The 21,130-nt window shown below is 57.0% G+C and overlaps 1 protein-coding gene across 3 annotated transcripts in view; it reads left to right on the forward strand.

Annotated features, from left to right (window-relative positions):
* Window positions 1-21,130, forward strand: part of TUB (TUB bipartite transcription factor) — a 72,797-nt gene that overhangs the window by 37,826 nt on the left and 13,841 nt on the right. For 2 of the 3 annotated variants that reach the window (XM_036325277.1, XM_036325279.1), the window contains exons 2-3: window positions 18,853-18,904; window positions 19,338-19,500. In XM_036325277.1, coding sequence (XP_036181170.1) covers window positions 18,853-18,904; window positions 19,338-19,500 — 215 coding nt within the window. Of the gene's footprint in view, window positions 1-9,126; window positions 9,488-18,852; window positions 18,905-19,337; window positions 19,501-21,130 lie in introns of those variants that run through there. The other variant, XM_036325278.1, reaches the window with a different exon arrangement.

Below are 21,130 nucleotides of genomic sequence, written 5' to 3' on the forward strand. Positions count from 1 at the left end.
TTTGGAGTTTCTCTGGGACGTGTCTGTTCACTTTTCCATTGGGTGGTTCATTTATGCTTATCACCTGTACTCTTTTTTGTGGGAGGGAGGGAGGGAATTCAGACCCACCGCCCAGTCCCTCCCATCTGTCTTCTGCTGTGTGGCTGGGTAAGGGGCGGGTGTCTTCTCATCATGCCTTTTGCTTGGGGGTGTGAGAGCCAGGTAAGCCTGGGCCGGTGTTCTCTACTCAGCCCTCTTGGGCAGTTGGGTTGGGAGGTGAGACATGGGTGTCCTTTCATGGAAATTGTCAGATGGGGGGCCCTTGATAATGGAATCTAGTGATGTTGGGGGCCTTAGGCATGAACCCAACTCCCTCATCTTGTAGATGGAGGCATTGAGGCCAAGAGAACTGAGAAGAGATTTGCCTGTGGCCATGTAGGAGGCCAGGGACGTGGGCCTGGAACCCAGGTTTCCGGACGTCCAGGACATGAACGCATCTTCGGATCAAGTGAGGATGTTAGCCAGTGACATCAGCAAGTTTCTGGCCACCTGCCCTGGTGGGGGACAGGGGTGGATGTTATACTGTGTCAGAGCTAAGAGGTGGGGTGGGGCAAAGTTAAGAATAGGTTGGGTTGAGCCAGAGAAATGGGTACCGATAGCTCACAAAAAACCGACCAGCTGAGATGTGAGTACAGGGAGCTGGGACCCAATACAGAGACCTGGGCCATGTTGGAGCATGTGGTCAAGAGACTGGGGCAGCCTTTGCTGGTTTGGCTCAGTGGATAGAGCATTGGCCTGTGGACTGAAGGGTCCCGGGTTTGATTCTGGTCAAGGGCACATACTTCTGTTGTAGGCTCAATCTCTGGCCCTGGTCTGGGTGCCTATAGGAGGCAGCCAATCCATGGGTCTCTCTCACATAAATGTTTCTCTCTGTCTCTCTCCATTCCTTCCACTCTCTCTAAAGAGAGAGAGAGAGACAGAGAGAGAGAGAGAGAGACAGACAGACAGACAGACAGACAGACTCTGGGGCAGAGTGGAGGGTGCCCTGAGCTAGAGGAACGCACAGCACCTCCTAGGGCCCTGCCTGCTGGGGAATAGGGACCTCAAAAGTCCATTCTGAGGACGGTGCAGCTTGCCCGTCTCCATGGAGACCTCAGAAGTCCCGATGAACATGAAGGCTGGGTCAGGGCCATCGGGCCTGCGATGTCCAGGTCTGAATTCGGGGCCACCTCTCACGGAGCGGAGCCCCTGTCCCTAGGGCACCCACTCCCTGCTAGCCTCGGGGTGGCAGGATCAGGAAGGGGCAGGGGTGGTGCCTGCAGAGGAGACATGGCAGGAAGGTGGGCTGTGATGCGGGCCGGGAATCGGGTAGAGAGGTCCGAGGTCCGAAGCAGCTGGGAGATGGAGAAAGGCAGAGGTAGATACTGCCCCCGCCCCATTCCCACCAGCCCTGGGTGTGATCTCGCCCAAAGGAGCCTAAAAGGGGCTGCACACGGCCTACTCCCCGTGCAGGGTGGGAGGTGCTCAGGGCCCTCTCCCCGCTCCTGGAGCCCAGGCAGGGCAGCCCCCAGGACTGCCTGTTCTCGTTCTCAGCTGAGCTGGGCCCAGGCCCCTGGACACAGGCCTTGGCGGAGGCTGAGTAAATCCTTGCTGTTGTGGCCACCCGCAGCGCTTACGCTTCCTACTGGGTAATAGCTCCTCGGGGTCACTGTGAGCAGTCAATGCAATAAGACATGTAACGCTTAGCACAGCGCCGGCCCTGCTTGAGGGTTTAGGAAGTGGGAGCTCTAATTGCTGAATGTTGTCACATCCCTGCGGTCCTGTGAATTTTCAACACAGCATCGCAGGTTCACGCTCATTTTCTCAGTTCAGCCTCACACGCCCTGTGCAGTGGGGCAACACCTGCATCATTCCCACTTAACAGGTGGGGAAACCGAGGCCAGCCCAGTGAGTGGTCCCTGGCCACCCAGTGAGTTAGCATCACAGAGAGGACGGGAATTCAGCTCTCCTAAGTCCAGCGTGTTCTCACCTCTCTGTGTTTCTTCTATAAAATGCAAGACTTTTACCCTTGTTTCAGGGTTGTGCAAACTATAATGAATCATCTTCTCTTGTCTCCTCACAGCCCTGCTGTAAAGAGTCAAAATGTCAGAGAAATTTAGTGCTGGAAGGTCACCTTTGGGACCGTCCCACCTGCTGATTTTCATGGGGCACAGAGAGGCAGCATGCCTACTCAAGGCCACACAGCACATTAGTAGTAGAGTAAGGACTGGAATCTGGGTCTGGTGTTCTTTCCTCTCTACCTGCTGCCTCTATAGGTCTTTGAACTTTTATCCCCACTTCAGAGATGGGAAAATGGAGCCAGAGAAGTACAAGTTTCACTCAAACCCCATAGCACCTCCTTTCAGGACATTGCTTCTTCGGCGATCTGGTGGCCTCAGAGGTTGATCTTTATGACCCATTCACAACAAAAGGAAGGACCATGGGGTGAAAAGATGATGTTTGGGGATCGTAAACGTTGCCAATGATTTAAAATGTACTTCCGCGTCTGATTCCTCTTGCTAGAAAGCTTGGTTTGTGAATTCAGAGTAGGATTGTTTCAAAATGCATCTTCCATTTTAAAGAACCATGGTTTTCTTAGACGATGGGGTGGGAAACAGGTCGAAAGTGCAAACTCATAGGCTTTTGGGAAAGGTTGCAGAATACGATGTTCTTTGCTGGAGGACACAGAGGCAGTGGCTCTGTCTGACAAAGGAGAAGGCTCTGCTAGATAAACCTGCATTAGGAACAAATGAGCGCTCTCTGCCCCTCTTCCTGATCAGCTTAATTCCTCGTTGCTTATCTGCAAATCCAATAACGCTGGTGAACAAACCCCCCCTGCAGGCTGTGTACAGGCCCTGGGCGCTCCTCCCCAGAGGCCTTGCCAATTTATAACCTCAGAGCCCACACCAGGAGGGCTGGGCTTAGAGGCCCTGTGGGGAAGGGGCAGGAGGACTTGGCTGGGGACAGTGGAAGCGTCCCCAGGACTGGGCCACTGTGCTGCAGCTCTGGGACTCCCAGCCCCCAGCCTGGGCCCTCGGAGCAGATCCCCAGAGTGGAGCTGTCGAAGTGAGAGAGGGGCAGGTACGAAGGTTCCACTCCCTTCCCACACTTCCCTGCCTTCCTCCAAGATAAATAACCTGGCTGGACATCGCAGATGTTTTCTGTGCCCACATGCATTAGAGTGTGGCCAGCTGGTTGTCATCGTGGTAATATATCACACCACACTTGGTGACTAAGGGTGTATTTCAACTGCCTGGCTTTTAAAATTGTGTTTATTTGTTTTCCAAATCATTGTGTACCAATAGTATTTCCCATCTGTCTCCCCTGACTATGGTGTTGGGGGTGTTGGGGGCGCTGTTTAGGGGTCACTGGGAGATCTCGGGAGCCAAAAGCTGGAGTTAAGAAGAGGCCTGAGCACTGGAGGGAGGAGCCAGCTGGAAAGGGGGGTGTGGTCCCCAGGATGGCCTAGCTGATCATTATGTAACAGCTCACACACAGAGTTGTCTGTGTCTTTCTCGCCCTCAGCAACTTTTTATGAGGCCGTTCACGTATGTGCCAGCGCGAGGAGCTTCTTTATAGGACTTTACACTTCCCTACGATATCGTGTCCCGTCTCATAAACCTGTTCCCTGTCATTAAATTCCCCGTAAAGGATGCTAAGTTCACCCCGTGAACACGGAATTACTGACTCCACCAAGTCCCACCCGCTAGACATTGTGCAGCCCACTCCTGCCCGTTTTCCCATTAGAAGTAAAGCTGTGATGACTGTCTCTTTGCATAAACTTTCTATTCCATTGGCTATTTGCCGTGGCTAGATTTCCAGAACGGGAATTACTGAGTCAAAGGGCTGAGGCCACCATCGCAGGCAGCTATCTCTAGAGGACAGCAGTGAAGCCTGTGGGCCCCAGAACGCTCCTCTGCTGGGTTTCCATTTGAACTCCTTCATTTATTATTTGTGTGACTTCGAAGGTTATGTAACTTCCTGTTCTTCTGTGGAATGGGGATAATAATAGTACCTACCTCACAGTGTTGTTGCGAGGATTAAGTGAGAGAAGCCGCATGGAACTGCTGGGTTGGAGAGGTGTGACTCATGAGATGTCATCATCAAAGCAAACCTTATTTTTGTCTCCCAGTCTCTTTAATTTTATTCTATGGGCCTTTTCCCCCTCCTCCTAAATCTAGATGAAATTGCTGGTAAGTCCCATGGCTTTCTTGGGCATTTTCAGGTAACCAAAGACCATTCTGTCCATTGTCATTAAAAAACCTTTAAACTTCAGCAACAGAAACTCCTCTTGCCCATCACATGCTGCAGGCCCGCTGCCCGCGGGAAAAGGTTGAGCTTGCAGCTCTGACCCTTCCCAAGGTGCAGGCGGGGAGGGAAAGAGGGGAGGAGAGGGCAGGAAAGTCCTTCCCTGACTGATGAGCTGGTGTCACACTCTGGGTCTCTTTCTCATTGGGGTGCTTCTGTGGTTTCTTGGAGACCATTCCATCACTGGGGTGACCCCCCAAGTACAGCTTCCTTGACGTGGGTGACCCTCTCTCCCCCTAGCTTCATATGATGCTATCGCTCCTTTCTCAGGCCCTGGGAAATCGGGGCTCATCCCCTCCCCCAGTGTCACCTCCCCCCACCAGGGCCCTCCTGGCAGGGATCTAAGACAGTTACATCTGGGCCTCATGCTGGAACCTCCATTGGTCCTGAGGACAAGACCTAGTATCCTTTGCCCCACACGCCTGGGGGCACAGGCTGACCCAGAAGCAGCAGCACCCTCTTGGCCATCAGGGCAGCCAGCTGCCACCCACTTTTTGGGTTTGCCAGGTGTGAATCAGATGCCCATGCACTGTGGCCCTAAGACCGTTGTGGCCACATAGTAAGCTTTCTTCGGGGGGTCTCCTTCAAGCATCGTCACCCCTTGGGGCTCACTGGTCCTTGGGGCTCTCTCTAAAATTCCTCTTAAACCTCCAACAACCCTTTCTTCAGCCTCTTCCATCTTTTATGTCCTAGAGGTGGGTGCTTGCATTCACGTCAGCACCATTACCTCCGGGCTTGATCCCTGGTACCTTATGTTAAGCTTTCTGAGTTTTATGTTTCCTTTAGACCACGGTTCATTTTTTTGAGATGTGGAGATTTTTATTTGCTATTATCTTCTGCAGTGATTTGGAACATGGACATATGTTTTTCATTCTAGTGCTTACCCTACATTTTCAAAGACATTGGTGAGTCTTTGTTATCACACTTTAATCATGTGTAAAAGGGCAATGGTCTTTATATGTCCTATAATTATTCACATTGTCTGGCCACCCACACATATGCTGCCATATTGCCATGATGTCTGCCCAGCAGCTTTGAAAAGGCACTGACTGGGCTCTGGCTTAGGGCCCATCTAAGAGCTGGCTTATCTCTGTCCTGCACTTCCCCCAGAGCCAGCTAGCAGTTTTCAATACTTCTGGTCTTGTCTCCTCTAGCTTCCATTTTGCTGATAATAATATCTTTCTAAAAGGGACATCTGAGCAGGTTACTCTTGACTTAAAACCCTTTAGTGCTCCCCAGTCGGCTAGAGGATAAAATCCAAACTCCCGGCCTGGCTGGTGTTCAGGGTGCCATGTGATCTGGCCCGACCGAAACTTCCGAGGCCCCTCTCCTGCCACACTCACCTACCTGCCACCACACTGGTCTGCACCTTGGTTTTCAAGTGTGTTGGTCACATGGACTCATATCCCCATGGCTTTGCTCATGTCACCTGCTCAGTCTAGAATGCCCTCTGGGCAAGAAGCCCAGCACAGCCGCTGGCCAGTCATAGAATCTTGGTAACTGTTAAGCTTCCCTCTTCCTTTCTTATCTATCAAAATCCTAGTCATCCTTCAGGCCCAATTCAGTTGTCATCCTTTTTCATCCTAAGGAAGGGCTTGTTCTAACCTGACTCCCCTGCCTTTGGTACCATTGTCTGCCCGTCCTGTGTGTCCCTGGCCCCCAGCGCTGTGTACGCCTGTATTGGAACACCAGCACCTTGGCAGATAGCGCCCCAAGACTTGCAGGACTGAGCCTGACCCTGCCAAAGCCTTGCATGGACTTTTGAGCCCAGTCGGGTCTAGTCAATGTTTGATTGATTGGAATTGCCCTCCTCAGATTGCAAGTGTACAGCACCAAGCTACTAGGCAGGGCACCTTGGGACTTGGTGCCTAATCTGAATAGAACTTCATTTATTATTCATATTCGTTTGCTTCCAAAGTTGACTAGAGGTGGCCCAGACTCAATAAAACTGTTCAATTAGAAATAGAAAATATAAGACTCCACATGGAAATAGCCAGTTGCCAAAATGCTAACCTTCTTCCTTGGGTGAACTAGAGCTTGCACAGGGTTCCTCCCGCTGGGATGGCAGATGTGAGGTCTCCTTGGGGCTGCTTCAGTCCACAGGCATTCCTTCATCCCCCCCCACACCCCCATACCCCCACCCAACCATGGCCATGTTGAAAACGCCTAAGATGCTACGAGGAGAATTTAAATTCATGGCAAATACCTCATCCTTGCAGGATTTGGACAGGTGGGAGTTTGGTTCTGCTGTGTAGCCACATTTCAATAGAGATAACCTTGTTCCTAGGGCTAAATTTGAAAAGCTTAGGCCCTTCCTCAAGGGCCACTCCATAGCACGATTGTTCTAACCATGGCCTAGTACAGTAGTTCTCACATGGCTTCTGAAGTGGCTTTCTGATGGAAGCCAAGGGCATACACTTCAAATGTCAACCCGGGAAGCCATTTGACCAGGAAAACCCATTGCCAGTTCTGAGTGCCATGTGATCTGGCCCTACCGAAACTTCCGAGGCACATCTCACATACACCTTAGAATTCACAGAAGCACACACTTCTATCCTCCCCATGCACACACATGAACACACTACCCAACCAATGCTCCTGTGCAGATAGGCTCAGCCTGCAGGGCCACCACACACACACACACACACACACACACACACACACACACACTCACGAATACCCTGGCACACAGCCCCTCTGGCTCCCACACGTCCCATGCCCACAGCCTCCACAGGAGGAGACACACGGAGAGCTGTCTCATTTCTGCACCTCGCTCTGCCTCCAGATTTTGCTCCCTTAGGGCAGAACCGAAAGTGTCTATTTAATAGATTCAATTACTTCGGGCTCCTGAGACCTTCCAGCGTGATTCTGATTGCTTTAAGGTGTCAGATAATTTGGGAATAAAGGGGAAAAGCAGCCTCAAGTTCCTGAATGGGAAGTGTAAGCTCCAGTCAGCTGCAGATTGCACTTTGGGAGGGTTCTTCTGGAGGGTGGGCTGGCCTCTTTCTTGTCTCTGCCAGTCTCATCCAAGGATCCTGGCTCTTGGAGGACAGAGCCCTTAGGTAGTGCTGCCTTGACCTCTAAGGCTGGGACCAGTCCCTTTCTGCTGTCCTTCCTGGGAGTCCGACAGGGGTGAAAACAGAGGCCCAGGTCAAGTGTCCCACAGTCAGGCACGGCCCAGCTTTCTGCCCCTGCACCCCCACTCCAGAGTGATTCACTTTGTCTGCTCTGTGTCCTCAGGGACAGGGATAGCTCTTAGAGGTTGATAAATAAACAGAGGCCACAGCCTTCAGAGAGCGTTGATGCTGGGCCAGACCGAGATGGATCTGAGGGACCTGCTCCAGAGGCAGGCTGTGTGCGAGAGCCTGCACGTGCAGTACATGAACTGAGTAGGCAGGAAGGAGGCTAAGGGCAAGGGCTCTGGACCCAGATCCTTGGTGTGGGAATCCTAGCTCACACTCTGACCAGCCGTGTGACTCTGGGCAAGATCTTTGCCTTCTCTGTGCCTCAGTTTCTTCTGCTGTGAAATGGGTATGATGATAGCACCTTTCTCCTCGGGTGGTTGTGAGGATGAAACGAGTACAATATATCATACACCTCACACAGCTCCTGATGCTCAGCAAATGCTGCCAATATCTTGGTTATTGTTTTTGTAGAGGCAAGGCTGAAAGGCTGGGGGAGTTTTGGGTGGAGAGTCCTGGCTGTGGACTCGGCAGAAGGAGGGGGCCCTCCCTCAGCAAAGCTGGCAGTTCTCCCGCTTTCTCCCCCGTCACACAGTCAGGGCAGCCTGGTCAGCACCACAGGATCCCCACAGGGACACTGCTCTGGGGTGGTCGGGGCGGTGATGCTCACAGGTAGTGTGAGCAGGCCCCTCCCTGATCCCCTGGCTTCCGGCCAGCCCGCTGTGGGTTCTTTGCCCTCCACCTCAACACGCCACACCTTACCTTAAAGTTGGCACTCATCACAGCCAGGACCCCCTCGGCATTCGGAGACTTTGAGGTTATCTTTATCGGGAGGTTTTTGCTCCTTTTAAACGTGCCCTTTTAAAACGTGCTCTGGAGGACAGAGACCCTGGTGGCATTTCCGCTCCATCGCCCCCTAGCCCTATGTCCTGGGCATCATAGCATTCTTGAGGCTTTTCTGGGAATTGGAGAGAAGTACTTGCTGCTCAAGGCTATGGTGGGGATTAAATATAACTTTTAAGGGCCGGGAATGCATGTTACCCTTTCCTTGACTGTGCCCCTTAGACAGGAAGGATTCCTCCGCGGCGAGGAAACACCTCTTTACTAAAACCTAAAACCGAAGAGAGAAGCCGTCCTGGGGGAAAGTGAGAACTCGGGGTGGGGGTGGAGGTTGGGGGGGGGGGCGGTGAAGCGACTGGGAGGGAGAGGGCCAGCCTCCAAGCTTAGGACCTGAAGGTGCCCGGGACCTCTTCGGTGTCCGCTGGCATCATCCCCACCTGCACAACCGGCTCCCCCCACCCCCACCCCCACCCTTCACCTCCCCCCTCCCCCATCAGAGCTGCAGTTGCCCATCCCTGTCGGAGGTAGGTAGGTAGGTGGGTGTTAGAATTATCCCGGTGTCACCGAGGAAGGAGCCGAGGCTCGGAGGTCGGGGGACCCGCCCAGCGGGTGGGCACGGGCGCCGGGGCGGTCACGTGTGTGGAGCGGAGCCCGGTCGCCGGTTTCAGGAAGGGGCGGGGGGTGGGGGGGCTGGGACGTTGAGGACGCGTGGCCGGCCTAGGGGTGGGGTCTCCGCCGGGCAGGGCGGGGCGAGGGAGGGGGGCGGGCGCAGCGGCCGACCGAGCTCGGACCCTCCGCGCCGGGAGCCCCTCCGGAGGCGCGGGCGGGCGGCCCGCCTCTCCCACTTCCACGCGCGCGCGCGCCGCCCGCCCTCCCCCGGTTGCCCCGCGCTCTGGGCTGTTCCTCCCGCCGCACCGCGCCCGCAGCCGCTCGGAGCCTGCGGCCGGGGCCCTGGCGTGCGGCGCGGGCCTCGGCGGGGCCCAGCGCCCCGGCCCGGGAGGATGCGGCCCGGGGCGGCCCGGGAGCTGAGCAGGGCCCCCGCGCCGACCCTCCGGGGCCCGGGCCTCCGGAGCCGCCGCCGCCGCCCCGCCCCCGACAGACATGACTTCCAAGCCGCTTTCCGACTGGATTCCCTACAGGTACGCGGGCGCCGGTCCCCCCTTTTCTTTAACTCGGGGGCGCGGCCCACCACCCTCCACCCCTGAGGCCACCGGGCAGGGTCGAGGGCGCCGGGCCGGGGCTGGTGGGGTCACCGGGCGGGGCGCCGGCACCCTCCCCATCTAGCCCTGAACTAGGAGCGCGGGTTGGAGGTGCTGGTCCTTCCCACCCCAACTTTGGGGGCCCCGGCGGACCGAACCCGCCTGTCTTGCTCCGCCCCTTATCCTCCAGGGCAGCTGGGACGGGCCAGTGCTCCGGGCCTACGTGGGCCTCACTGGTCCATGTGGCCGCCGGGGGAGGGAGCGCGCGGGGCTGTGAGCCCCCTCCTAGGCCAGCAGAGCCCGCAGAGCCCTGCGCGCACTCCCGGCCATCTGCAGGCATGCCCCCGCGGGACGCCCCGCCGGCCACAGTCGCTCCTGCTGGTCCGTTCACACACTCAAGGCGTGAATTCCTGGAGACAGTTATTCTGAACCAAGAGCACAGGCGGCTGATATACGCATGCACCATGCAGCTCTCCACACACACACACGCACACACACACACACAGGTGCAGTGCTACATATCTGCACACGTACATATGCTGTATCTGGAGAGTACCTGACACCGACTACTCACTCACAAGTACTAGTATCTTTCAGAGGCTCACAAGCCCACTTGCTAACAGGTCTATTCCTGGACACACACCAACTCACAATACACAGCTGCCTTTACATGCACAAGAGCACTGGAGAGTCCAGGCACAGTCAGATAGCACAGCCAGGCACGTGGCCTGCCCAGTGACAGCTGGCCTGCCCCACCTGTGTGGAGGTTGGGGTAGGGGGAGGTCTCTGGGGCTTCGCACAGGTGCAGGCCTTTCCCCCATCCACTCTACCCAATTCTCTCCATTACCACTGTAAAGCAGCTCATTGCCATGGTAGCGCCAGATCCTTGGCCACCCATTGGCTCCTCGGTTGCCAAGGGCTACAGGGCTGTCTCTAGGCCTCCCAGAGAGGCATGTGTGTAAAAAGGGTCCCAGGCTGCTAGGGTCCACTATGTTCTTGCCCACTCAGGTGCACATGCCTGTGGGTGGTAGAAACAGGCCTTCAGGGTCCGCCTGGCAACAGCCTGCTCTCAGGAAGGGACCTGATTCCAGTCACCGATAGAAAAGAACTCTGACAGCTCTTCTGTGTGTCTGTCCAGATAGCATGCAACATGGAAACCAGCTGAAACCGCCCCGGGTTTTGTTAAAGCAGATCCTTCTGCAAATGAGCACCTGTCACTGGCTTGGGGACTCAGGGCTGCTTTTGAGAACTTGCTGTTGTCTCTGATCTCGACCCCTTTGGGGGCTTCATGGCTTTCCAGGTTAGAATTTGTGGGCGCCCCTCTCACCAACACACATGTGCACACACAAGTCACCCATAGGGCTTCCTGCAGACACATGTAATCACACCTCAGAGTCTCACATAGACCAGGGAGATAGTCCTATCAGGGGACTGGGGCTGGGCTGACTCAAAGGAATGGCTACTGCATACAACGGCATCTAGCTGGGGGCACAGGTAGTTCCTGGAGCATCCTGGCTGCCTTGACACGTATGGGCTGACGTTTAGAAGACAGTGCAGCCCCACAAAGTACCATTAACCTTTTCTTGCCACCCAACAGAGGTGCCTGGATGGTTCCTATAGGCTGAATGGCCTCTGGTGTTATGGATGTACCTGTATGGGGTGAATGTGGCAGGGTGTTGGCCACAGGCACTTAGGAGGGAGGCAAGGGGCAGCACTTGTGGCTGTGGATATGGTGATGTGTTTAGCGTCTGGCAAACGGGACCAGGCCTGCTCAAGGTTTAAGGAAGCCCTCCCAGGAGCCAAGGACCAAAGCAAGTGGTTGCACGGGTCTTAGAAAGAGCCTGCCTCAGACTGGGAAGGCTTAAGCCTGCCTCTGGAAAAGTGGGGTTGTCTCTGGGAATGACTCTGCCCATTGAGTGTCCAGGGCACTGGCATCATGCAAGGAGTGATTTGACACTTGCCCAGCCCACTCCCAACCCCTGCCCCCATTCCTTTCTTGGGCCCACACTCCACCTGAGTACAAAGTCCTGTCTGCCTGGGGACCTAACCCTGAGGAACAACTGGACACCCACGTGGCCTTGCCCTGCTTGCTGTCCCATTGCTCTGTCACCCCTGCCTTTTTGCTCTGCAACAGGGAGGGTAGGTGTAGAGCTGGGGGCAGGCCGTACTTAGAAGTTGCCAGAATCTCTTCTGCCCTACCAGCGTCTTTTTGAGAATGCACTGAGCCGAGAAAGCGTTGGCCTTGGGGTGCAGGCTTCCGGAACGGGAGACCTGGGCCGAGAAGAAGAGATGCACCTTGCCTCTTGCCTTAATGGGCTGCTGATTGCAGTCACAGCCACGTGCCTGTGTGGTCACAGAGAAAACGGGGGCAGGAGACAGGCGCGGCAGTTTACTTGCAGGTGTGGGGGATGGGCGCGTGTGTTGTGCTTTGGCGTGAGGTTTCCCTACCGTCGCAGCATGCCAGCTGGAATGTGTCATTGGGTTTGGGGCCGAGAGGCCCATTGATTTCTTGTTAACGCTGCTGGTGATGGATGGTCTTTCTTGTTAACGCTGCTGGTGATGGTCGCACCTGTACTCCCTGGCCTGGCTCAGTTTCTTTGAAGCAGTGATAATCGCTAGTAATCTTCTTCAGGGCAATTGTGGCTCCGTTTGTAATGCTCACGAATTAATCTCATTCGGACTTGGAAGCCATTTAGTTGGTCAAGTTTAACAATTGGAATGATTTGCCTTTCATTTTTTTCTATTACAACTAATTCCATTTCTGCCATATTCTCTTCATTTGTGTTCTTGAGGAGTTAAATGCCCCTAGTTCACGACCTTCTGTGAGTTGTGGGTGGGAGTCAGGAAGGACCTCGAGGGGTGGGCGTGAGAGAGCCTGTCCTCAGTGCTGCCCCGCGGCTGTTGTCTGGTGTTCCCTTATGAGGCGGTGAACTCCTGGAGAGCAGGGACCTCAGCTGGTGCTTGGCTGTGTGCCTGGCATGACCCAGCACAGACAAGATGCCCATGACTTTGAATCAGAGTGGCACCCACAGGTAGCTTTTAGGACTTTGCTGGCCCCACCCGATTCTCTGCTCACCGAGGGACACAGCGCTCTCCCTCCACAGTGGGGCTCCCCGGAGCCTCTAGGTCACAGAACGAGGCTCTCAGGGTCCTTCCAGGCCACGGAGTCCTGTGTGGGTGCTCCCTGTCTCTCCAGGGACGCCTTCCACCAGAGGCCGCTGTGACCATCAGAACGGTTGTCCTGGGGGTGAACTTACGGGTGTCTCTGGTTCCCCTCCACGTGCCCTTGTTAGGATACTCTACTACAGTGGTTCTCAACCTTCCTAATGCGGTGACCCTTTAATACAGTTCCTCATGTTGTGGTGACCCCCAACCATAAAATTATTTTCGTTGCTACTTCATAACTGTAATTTTGCTACTGTTATGAATCATAATGTAAATATCTGATATGCAGGATGTATTTTCATTGTTACAAATTGAACATAATTAAAGCATAGTGATTCATCACAAAAACAACATGTAATTATATATGTGTTTTCTGATGGTCTTAGGCGACCCCTGTGAAAGGGTCGTTCGACCACCAAAGGGGTCACGACCCACAGGTTGAGAACCTCTGCTCTACTACTTCCTCACTCCTCACTCTGCTTTCCAGGGAGCAGAGTGACTCCTGGTGAAGCCAGACCCCTGGCTCTTGCGCTTCTGCCTCTGGTGGAGCCCCAGTCCCCAGACACTATGGCCCATGGCCTCCCCTGGTGAGGCAGGAGGAGCAGGACCCGTGCTGCTGGGTCCACGGTGACTCTCTCTCTACTCCTTCCTCAGGCCCAGTCAGGGTGCCTTCTCGCTGCGCCTGGGGAGGAAGGAGCAGAGGAGACCCAAGGCAGATGGAGCTGACCAAGGGGCAGGGACGCTGTGGACCCCTCAGCCTGGTCTCTGCCCCTCTGCCTGTATGAGTCCTGCGGCCGCAGGCGGTTCCCGGTGTGGCCTGTCAGCACGGGCAGAGTGAGGCCATTAATTCCTCCCTCTGGACCCCTGCTTCTGTTGCAGCCCTTGAGCCCTCCTTGCCCCGTGGGATGGCGTTGACTGCCTGACCAGTCACCTCGAGGCCTCTGTAAACAGAACCCCAAAGTCTGTCCCTGGCTGATGTCAAGCCCTGTGCTGCCTGTGTGGGCAAGGCCTGGGTGTTGGCACCCACATAGGCGACTTGACGTCCTCCTGTTAGGTGTCTGCTTGTCTTTCTCTCTGCTAGCTTATCCGAGTCTCCTGAATTCCTACCGTCCTGGTGAGTGTCACCTGTGAGGCCTGCCTTGTCGTCAGGTCACTGGTGAACATGCTAACCACAAGAAGCAAGATGCTAGAAACTCCTGACTCTCACGACCCAGAAACCTTTGAATGTTCGTCTAATTGGACTAGCGTGCCGCTCGCATTGCCTCTTCTCGCCCACAAGTCATGGTCGGTTGCTGGTCCCTGCGATTCCACGTGGATGCCTGGCTGTTCTGTCTTCCCGTTTTCCCAGTAGCCCCGAGGCCCCGCACCCTGACCTGGGAACTTGGGCTTGCTCCGCGTGGTCACTTTTCTTCTGCTACTCAAACCGCCGTCCAGCTGTTCAGTGAATCCCTTCCACAGTCTTCCCTGAGGCCTGGGTTGGCCGCTGATCTGCAGACTACCGTTTCTTACCCCAGCCGAGCATCAGCCTCATAGCAGCTCCCCACATTCTTGTTGGTTCCTGACGGTCCTCATTTGCATGCCGAGCATTGGAACCACCTGGGAGACTTGCTTTACAAGAGAGAGTGAGGCGGGTATTGAGCTGGGCATCTTCCCCCGCAGTTCCAGATTACCAAGTCAGGGCCGATGCACTAGCAGTTTTAATGCACCTGGTAAGTTAGGACGCCAGTGGCCGGAATGGAGGCGCCTCATGGCTGGAGGCTGGAAGGCTTGTGAGCAGCATAGTTCTCTCCCTTCTCGAGCTGCATTCCCCCCCCCCCCCCGCGGGCCCCCCCCCCGCCCATATCCACCCCCAGTTCCCATCCCCACTGTTTCCACAGTGTTCCAAGCAGCCCTAGGCCAGTGATTTTCAGTCGGTGTGCCACAAGGATTTTTAAAACATGCAATACCTGACTATTTAGTCAGAGGCACTGACCTCTCTTCCCTTAGGTCGGGGTGGGGAATGTCTGGCCTGCTGACAGTACAAGGCCCGTGAAATCATCTGTTCTGGCCCTGCCAAGGCTAATGGGGCGAGTTAACTCAGTGTTTGACCAAATACAGCAGCTAATTTTTATGTTGATAATTTTGTATGGCCCTCGACTGATACTATAAATACCCAAATGGCCCTTGGCAGAGAAAGGTTCCCCACCCCTGCCTTAGATTGTCAAATAAAAAATGACAACAGCCAATGCAACAATAGCCATCGGTGCGAATGAATAAAAATTATGCCCATTTCTTTTGTTAAATTGGCAAGAAATGTATGTTTTGCTGTGTCACAGAATTTTAGTAATTAGCTTATGTGTGCCATGAGATGAAAAGGGTTGAAAGTTGCTCCCTTGGGCACTGGATGCCTGGATGTGCTGGGGGGCCGGGAGGGTGTCAAGCATTGGGCATAGGGGTTTGTAGATGGGCACCTGGGTGGTCTTTTCTCCCCTGACAGCCCACTTCCCCTTTTCCCAGTCCACTGTGCCTGAGGGGGAAGAGTGAGGACAGGAAGGGGAGGGTGAAGGGGGCATGGAGAGTGGGTCTGTCCCTGGGTTGGCCTGGCCCCCAGGCCCCTGTCAGCTTAGGTGGATTAGCTGGAGCATGTGGGATGAGTCTAAGAAGGGGCGGGAACCGGCTTCCTAACTACGTTGGCCTGTCTGGCTTTTCCAGCCCCCAGGAGACGTGCCCCCGCACTCACTTGTCTAGCCGGGTTCACTCCTCAGATATCTGTCTGACCTCAGGGCAGGCAAGGGATGCACAGAGGCTGTCTCCCTGGGTGGCGAAGGGGCCACCTCAGCGGCTGGTGTTTTCTTGGGCTCCCCGGTCTGGCCCCCAGCAGGAGGTGACTGGAATGAGGGAGCCACCAGGGTCAGCTGGAAGACCATCCACCAGGGCCCTGCGTCCCGTCAGAGTCTCCTGGCGGGGCTGCAGCTGGCAGCCTGGGCTTGGCAGTGATTCCATAATTGGAGCCTGAGTCATTAAAAAGCCATTACTGTCTCCTCTCACGGTTATCGGTTATCGTTCAGTGCGGCCTAGAGCAGCGCCTGTCGGAAAAAGGGCGGCTGGGCGTGTTGGTGGGAGAGGAAGGTGCCTAGGAGAGGTGCTGCAGTGGGAGGTGAGCAGGCAGGGCCTCCCCTGTGTGTGGGGGGACGGGGGGGGGGGGGGGGAGAGGCTGGGCTGCGGAGGAGGTGACTGCAGCTTGGGTTCCACTCTCCCTGGAGACAGCATCGTTGTTGTCATTGTTCCCAACAACACGCTGCTGTGCACCAGGGGCAGGTGTGTGCTCCAGACACATGGGTGCCAGGCAGCAAGGCCGCCAGGACGAGCTGGTCCCTGCCGGGCGACTTTGCAGCCCTCCTGGATCACTGCTGCCCCCGGGCCCATTCCCTCCCCCGAGTGCCCACTCCCGGAGCCTCCTCATGCAGGTGTATGTCCTTGGGCCCTGGGTGGCCTTGCTCAGCCAGGCGCACTCTTATCCTCCAGCGCATGCTGCTCCCCCAGCTGCTGCCCATCCTGTGCTCCCTCCTCCCCGCCGCCCCACTGCCTGGTGGGAAGTGAGGTGGCGGGCAGGCGAGCAGCTCTCTGGCACTTCCAGGACGTCTGAGTTTCTGGAATTCTTTACAGGCCGAGCCCTTGTATGCATCCATCTTTCTCTGAAGGCCGGCGGTAAAGTCTGTTTTGTCTGTAGCCCGACCTGGGGACCGTGTTATTAGTGGCTGCGGCTCTTTGTCGTCATCCCCCACCAGGGAATCGGGTGGGGGCAGAGGAAGAGGAGTAGTTTTCATGGGAAGCAGCCCCCTTTCCCTGGGTGGAACGTGTGGAAAGTCCACGGTGGCGGGGCAGCGACCTGTGGCAGGAAAACACCCCTGGGCACAGATAAGGACACGGGGGGCGGGGGGCACTGGGCAAGGGGGGCACAAGGGCTGGAACCTTCTATTGTCAGCCGGGCAGCCCCGTGTCGTGACCCAGCTGTTCAGGAGGTGGCTTTGCTAACGTGAGCTTACCTCTCAGCTGGAGGTCACACCTTCTCGAAATCGCCCAGCACCATGGAAGTCATCTTTTTCCTGCTCAGCCAAACCCAGGGCCCGGAATGTCCCGGAGGAATACCCCTGGCCCTGCCCTGTGAAAGGGCATGTGGCTTGCGTCATCCGGGAAGCCATGACACTCCTGCTACAGGAAGAGAGCCAGCTCTGTGTGAGGTGACCCGGGCTTCTGTGGCCAGGCCGCTAGCACGGGACAGGGATTGCAGGCTGCCCGGTGCGTGCCCGGCCCAGAGCTTGGCAAGCAGAGCCCAGTTGGCTGTCAGGCCCGTGGCTCCTGTCAGCCAGGTGTCATGCAGACCCAGCCTGCAGTTCCCCGGTGCCCTGGCAATGGTGCCCGCGGCAGACACGGGGAAGTAGTGTGTGGACACAGGCGCCTGGCGCTGGAGTTACTCAGACAGGGCGGTGATTGCAGGTGGAGAGCTGGAGCCTCAGGCCCGGCAGGGCCTGGGCACCGGGCTCTCTAGTACCGTCCCCCTTTCTCCAGAATCCCTGCTGCCCTCCTGCGGTGGGGCGTGCCTTTTCTGAGGGGACACCCATCATCCCACCCGTTTGAGATTAGGAGCTGGTCCCCGTCCTCGGTCCTGGCGGTGCTTTCGGCAGTCCCAGTGCAGCTGTGTGCTGTTGGGCAGGTGGGCAGTTTCAGGAAGACAGGTCTGACTTAGAAGCACGTCTGTTGGGTTTTCTCCTGGGTTGTGGCAGCTGAGGTTTCGGAGAATAAGGCCGGTCTGTGCACAGCCCCAGATCACAGTCAGGGCTCCGCCGAGTGCAGAGCCGCCGTGCGTATCAGGAAAGGCCTTCCCATTGGCTAGTAGGTGGGATGCCGCCGGTTTAAGGTATGCAGAGCCCTCATCAGTGTGGCCAGGGAGGAGGGTAGTGGGCTGGCTGTGGTCATGGACTTCCTGTCGCTCTCTGGCTGGCTCCCCAGCCCGCAGAGACACAAATAGTTTGGATGAGCGGAAGGGACAGTTCGGGGGAATGAGTATTTCCGCCAGAAGGGCTGCTACTGCTGTCAGGAGGAGTGGAAATGGCTTCACTTGTCTTTGGGGTGATTGGACCTCATCTTTCCCCTGTCCACGCACACTGCACTCACCCACACACAAGCACGCCCGTCTCTTACACAGGTAGATGCACTCGTACATTTGTGCACATGCGTGAGACATACTTATAGCCTCACACACGCAAACCTCATGCACTCGGGCACATAACTGGGCCAGGATGGCATAGGGGGTTCCCAGAGCTCAGCCCCTCAGGCTCCAACCCCATCCCATGCAGCTGGCCTGACCTTACAGAATTGGGGGCCTAGGTCCCATGAATGTGCCTTGGACTAGAAAGAAAATTAAGTGGTTTGAATTACCAGCTTGCTGCTGTGCTCTGCCTTCCTGGGAGGCAGGGCCAGTCTGTGTGAGACGACGCTGCCTGTCCTGACACCTCAAGGGTTCGATGCCCTGGTGCTGCCTGGCGCCACGTCTGAGGCCAGGGAAGGGTCCAGTGCCTGGTTGGTGGAACGTGTGTTGATGTGCCCACCCAGCCCCAGCCCTACCCTGAGGGACTGGTTGGCCACTTGGCCACACCCTCCCTGGGCCTCAGTGGGCAGTGTCAGCACCATTCTGCCACCTGGAGAGCCAGGCGCTTGCTTTGAACAGATGGGGCGAGGGTCTGCCCCAAGGGCCCAGGTTTCCCCAGAAAGGACCGAGAGGCATGGGGAGGGGTGGGGAGATCTGAGAGGGAGCCCGAGTGGGCAGGTCCCTGGTTGGAAGCCTGGCCTTGTGTCCGGCTTGTGCCCGATGCCTCTGGACAGGTGCCTTTGGAATGCAGTCAGGCCCTGCTCATGGGCCCAAGGGGAAAGCCTCCTGTAGCTACTGGGGCCAAGGATCCCAGCAGGAGATAAGCTCCCAGAGCCACAGGAATATAGTGCAGGCCTTTTTGTCTCGAGCTGGTTTCCAGATAGTAGCTCACCCTTCCTCTCTCTCAGCCATGATGGGAGGGGTTTAAAGAACCCAGATGTGCTGGGTGGGCTCTGGGCCAAACCCTGGCACCTCGTGGGCAGGCCCTGAACGCCCCTCTCTCCCTCCGCAGTGTCTTAGATGATGAGGGCAGCAACCTGAGGCAGCAGAAGCTTGACCGGCAGGTGAGTGAGCCTGGGGCCGGGTGGAAGGGTGGGCACTCGCCATCCTGGCTGCCCCCTTCCTGGGTGATCCTGACTGGGGGAAGAACGCCCCCCCCCCCCCCCACACACACACAGAGCAGCTCTTTCCTTTACCAGCTCAGCACTGACCAGTACATGGGGCTTCTGCCACGCAGGCCACTGGGGGGCTGTGGTCCTGCCAGGATAGCTCCCTGGGCTGAGTTTTGCCTTCTTTTCCTGGACCCCAAGTCTCGGGGCACCAAGGACATGAGGCCTTGGCCCAGAGTGGACGTTGGCCCCCACTGGGGTCTCTAGAAGCAAGCTGAGCCAGCAGGGCCTTCTCTCTGCTCCCAGGCTGGGAGCCCTCCCTCGGGTGGAGGCGGCGGGCTGCCCCCTCCAGCCCGGTGGCCCCCATGCCTGTCCGGTGCCTCTGCAGCGGGCCCTGCTGGAGCAGAAGCAGAAGAAGAAGCGCCAGGAGCCGCTGATGGTGCAGGCCAATGCCGATGGGCGGCCCCGAAGCCGGCGGGCCCGGCAGTCGGAGGAGCAGGCCCCCCTGGTAGAGTCCTACCTCAGCAGCAGTGGCAGCACCAGCTACCAAGGTACACCCTGCCCTTGGGACAGCCTGGGACAGCCAGCCCGGGAGGCTCCACACCCCTCAGGGACTCCTGCTAACCTGAGCAGGCAGGGCCCTCTGTCAGGTGTGTCCAGGCTGCGCGTGCCTCCCAGCAGGAGCAGACAGCTGAGTGGGGCTGGTGGAGGGAGGCTGGGACCTGGAACCATAGGCTCCTGGGTCAGGTGCTGGAGCCAGAAGCTAAAACTTTATTGATCTGGGAGTTCAAGTGTCCAGGTTTCTGATCAGGAGAGTTTCACCGAGAGCAGGAGGCAGTTCCTAGGAGCAGAAGGGTCTGCTCCCCGCTGGTGTTCTGCCTCCTGGAGGAATGCACTCAACATCCCACACCAGCCAGTGTCTTCTGCGAGACACCTATTGCCTCCCCTCCCTGGGCTCCCCACGCCTCTGTCTTCCTGGCTTCTGACCGCAGGTCCTTGCACAAGGCCATGGTGACCAGCAGCCTCCAGCTCTCCCATCTTTGCACTCTACTTGTCAGCAGAGCTCGTCCTGGGGTTGGGGAGGGGTGGCTCCGTTGCCTCCCTGAGCTCAGGACCCACCTGTGGGTTAGGGGAAGAGTACCTCAGGCTGAACAGAGGGTTGGTCTCTGATCCCTAAGGAGGGACGCAGATGCAGTCCCACTGCCCCCTGCTGGTGCAGGTAATCCCAGTGCCTCTCTGTCAGATGGTGGCTCCGAGAAGGTGGCATCTGGCTTTTGCAGTTGGAAGGAAGCGTAGCCACCACGGCGCTCCCCTCTGTGGCTTCCTCAGGTCCTGCAGTGCCAGCCACTTCCAGCTCCTGTGGTTGCCTCAGCTCAGGGCTAACCTTTCTCATCTGACTGTCGGGCCTCCCCACAGCCTGGGGCACGGTGTCTCAGGTTCCGCCAACCCAGCCCTGAGCACATGGGTCCCCTTCTCTGTGTCTTGGGAGGGCAGCGCCTAGTGCCCAGTTTCGGCACAGCACCCTGGACAAGCTCCGTGCCCTCTGTTTGCCCTCGTCCCACTGAGGAAACCCGTTCATACCTGATGATAAAGGCACCTGCCAGTGGCTAAGCATGGTGCTGGGCGCTCTCCCTGCGTTACCTCATTTATTCTTTACAGTAAGTCATTATCCCCACAGGATCGATAAGCACTTGGACTCCCAGGGGGTCACCGACTTGCCCGTGGTACGTTGCTAATGAGCATCGGGGCGAGGCTCTGCACCCAGGCCTGTCGGACTCCAGAGGGCCTTGCCAGCATGTTTTGTCGCCTCCCTGACAGGGAGGTCTGTCAGTGATTTCCCTGTGTGGGCTGCCGTTCAGCACCAGGGCCAGGCTGGTATGGCGGTACTCCACCGGCGAGGCCCTGCACAGGACGGGGACAGGGGCCTCAGCCCCACGCTGCTGCCCTGGACAGCCAGCTCCGGCGGCTCCACGCAGACCTGGCCCCGGCCCCACCCTCCCCTGGCAGCCCCCTCCTCACACGTCCTCCGTGAGCACGGTCCCGAGTGGCAGTGGTGCCCTGCAGGGAAGGCACCTGCTGCTGTGTGGGCATCCCAGCCCAGCTCTGCCAGGCCTGGCACCTGACTGTTCGAGGCTGCACGTGGGGTGGGAGCCTGCTCCTGGGACTTTGGGCCCTGCCAGT

This window comes from Myotis myotis, unplaced genomic scaffold, assembly GCF_014108235.1.
Source record: "Myotis myotis isolate mMyoMyo1 unplaced genomic scaffold, mMyoMyo1.p scaffold_m19_p_10, whole genome shotgun sequence".
In the NCBI taxonomy this organism is placed as follows: domain Eukaryota; kingdom Metazoa; phylum Chordata; class Mammalia; order Chiroptera; family Vespertilionidae; genus Myotis; species Myotis myotis.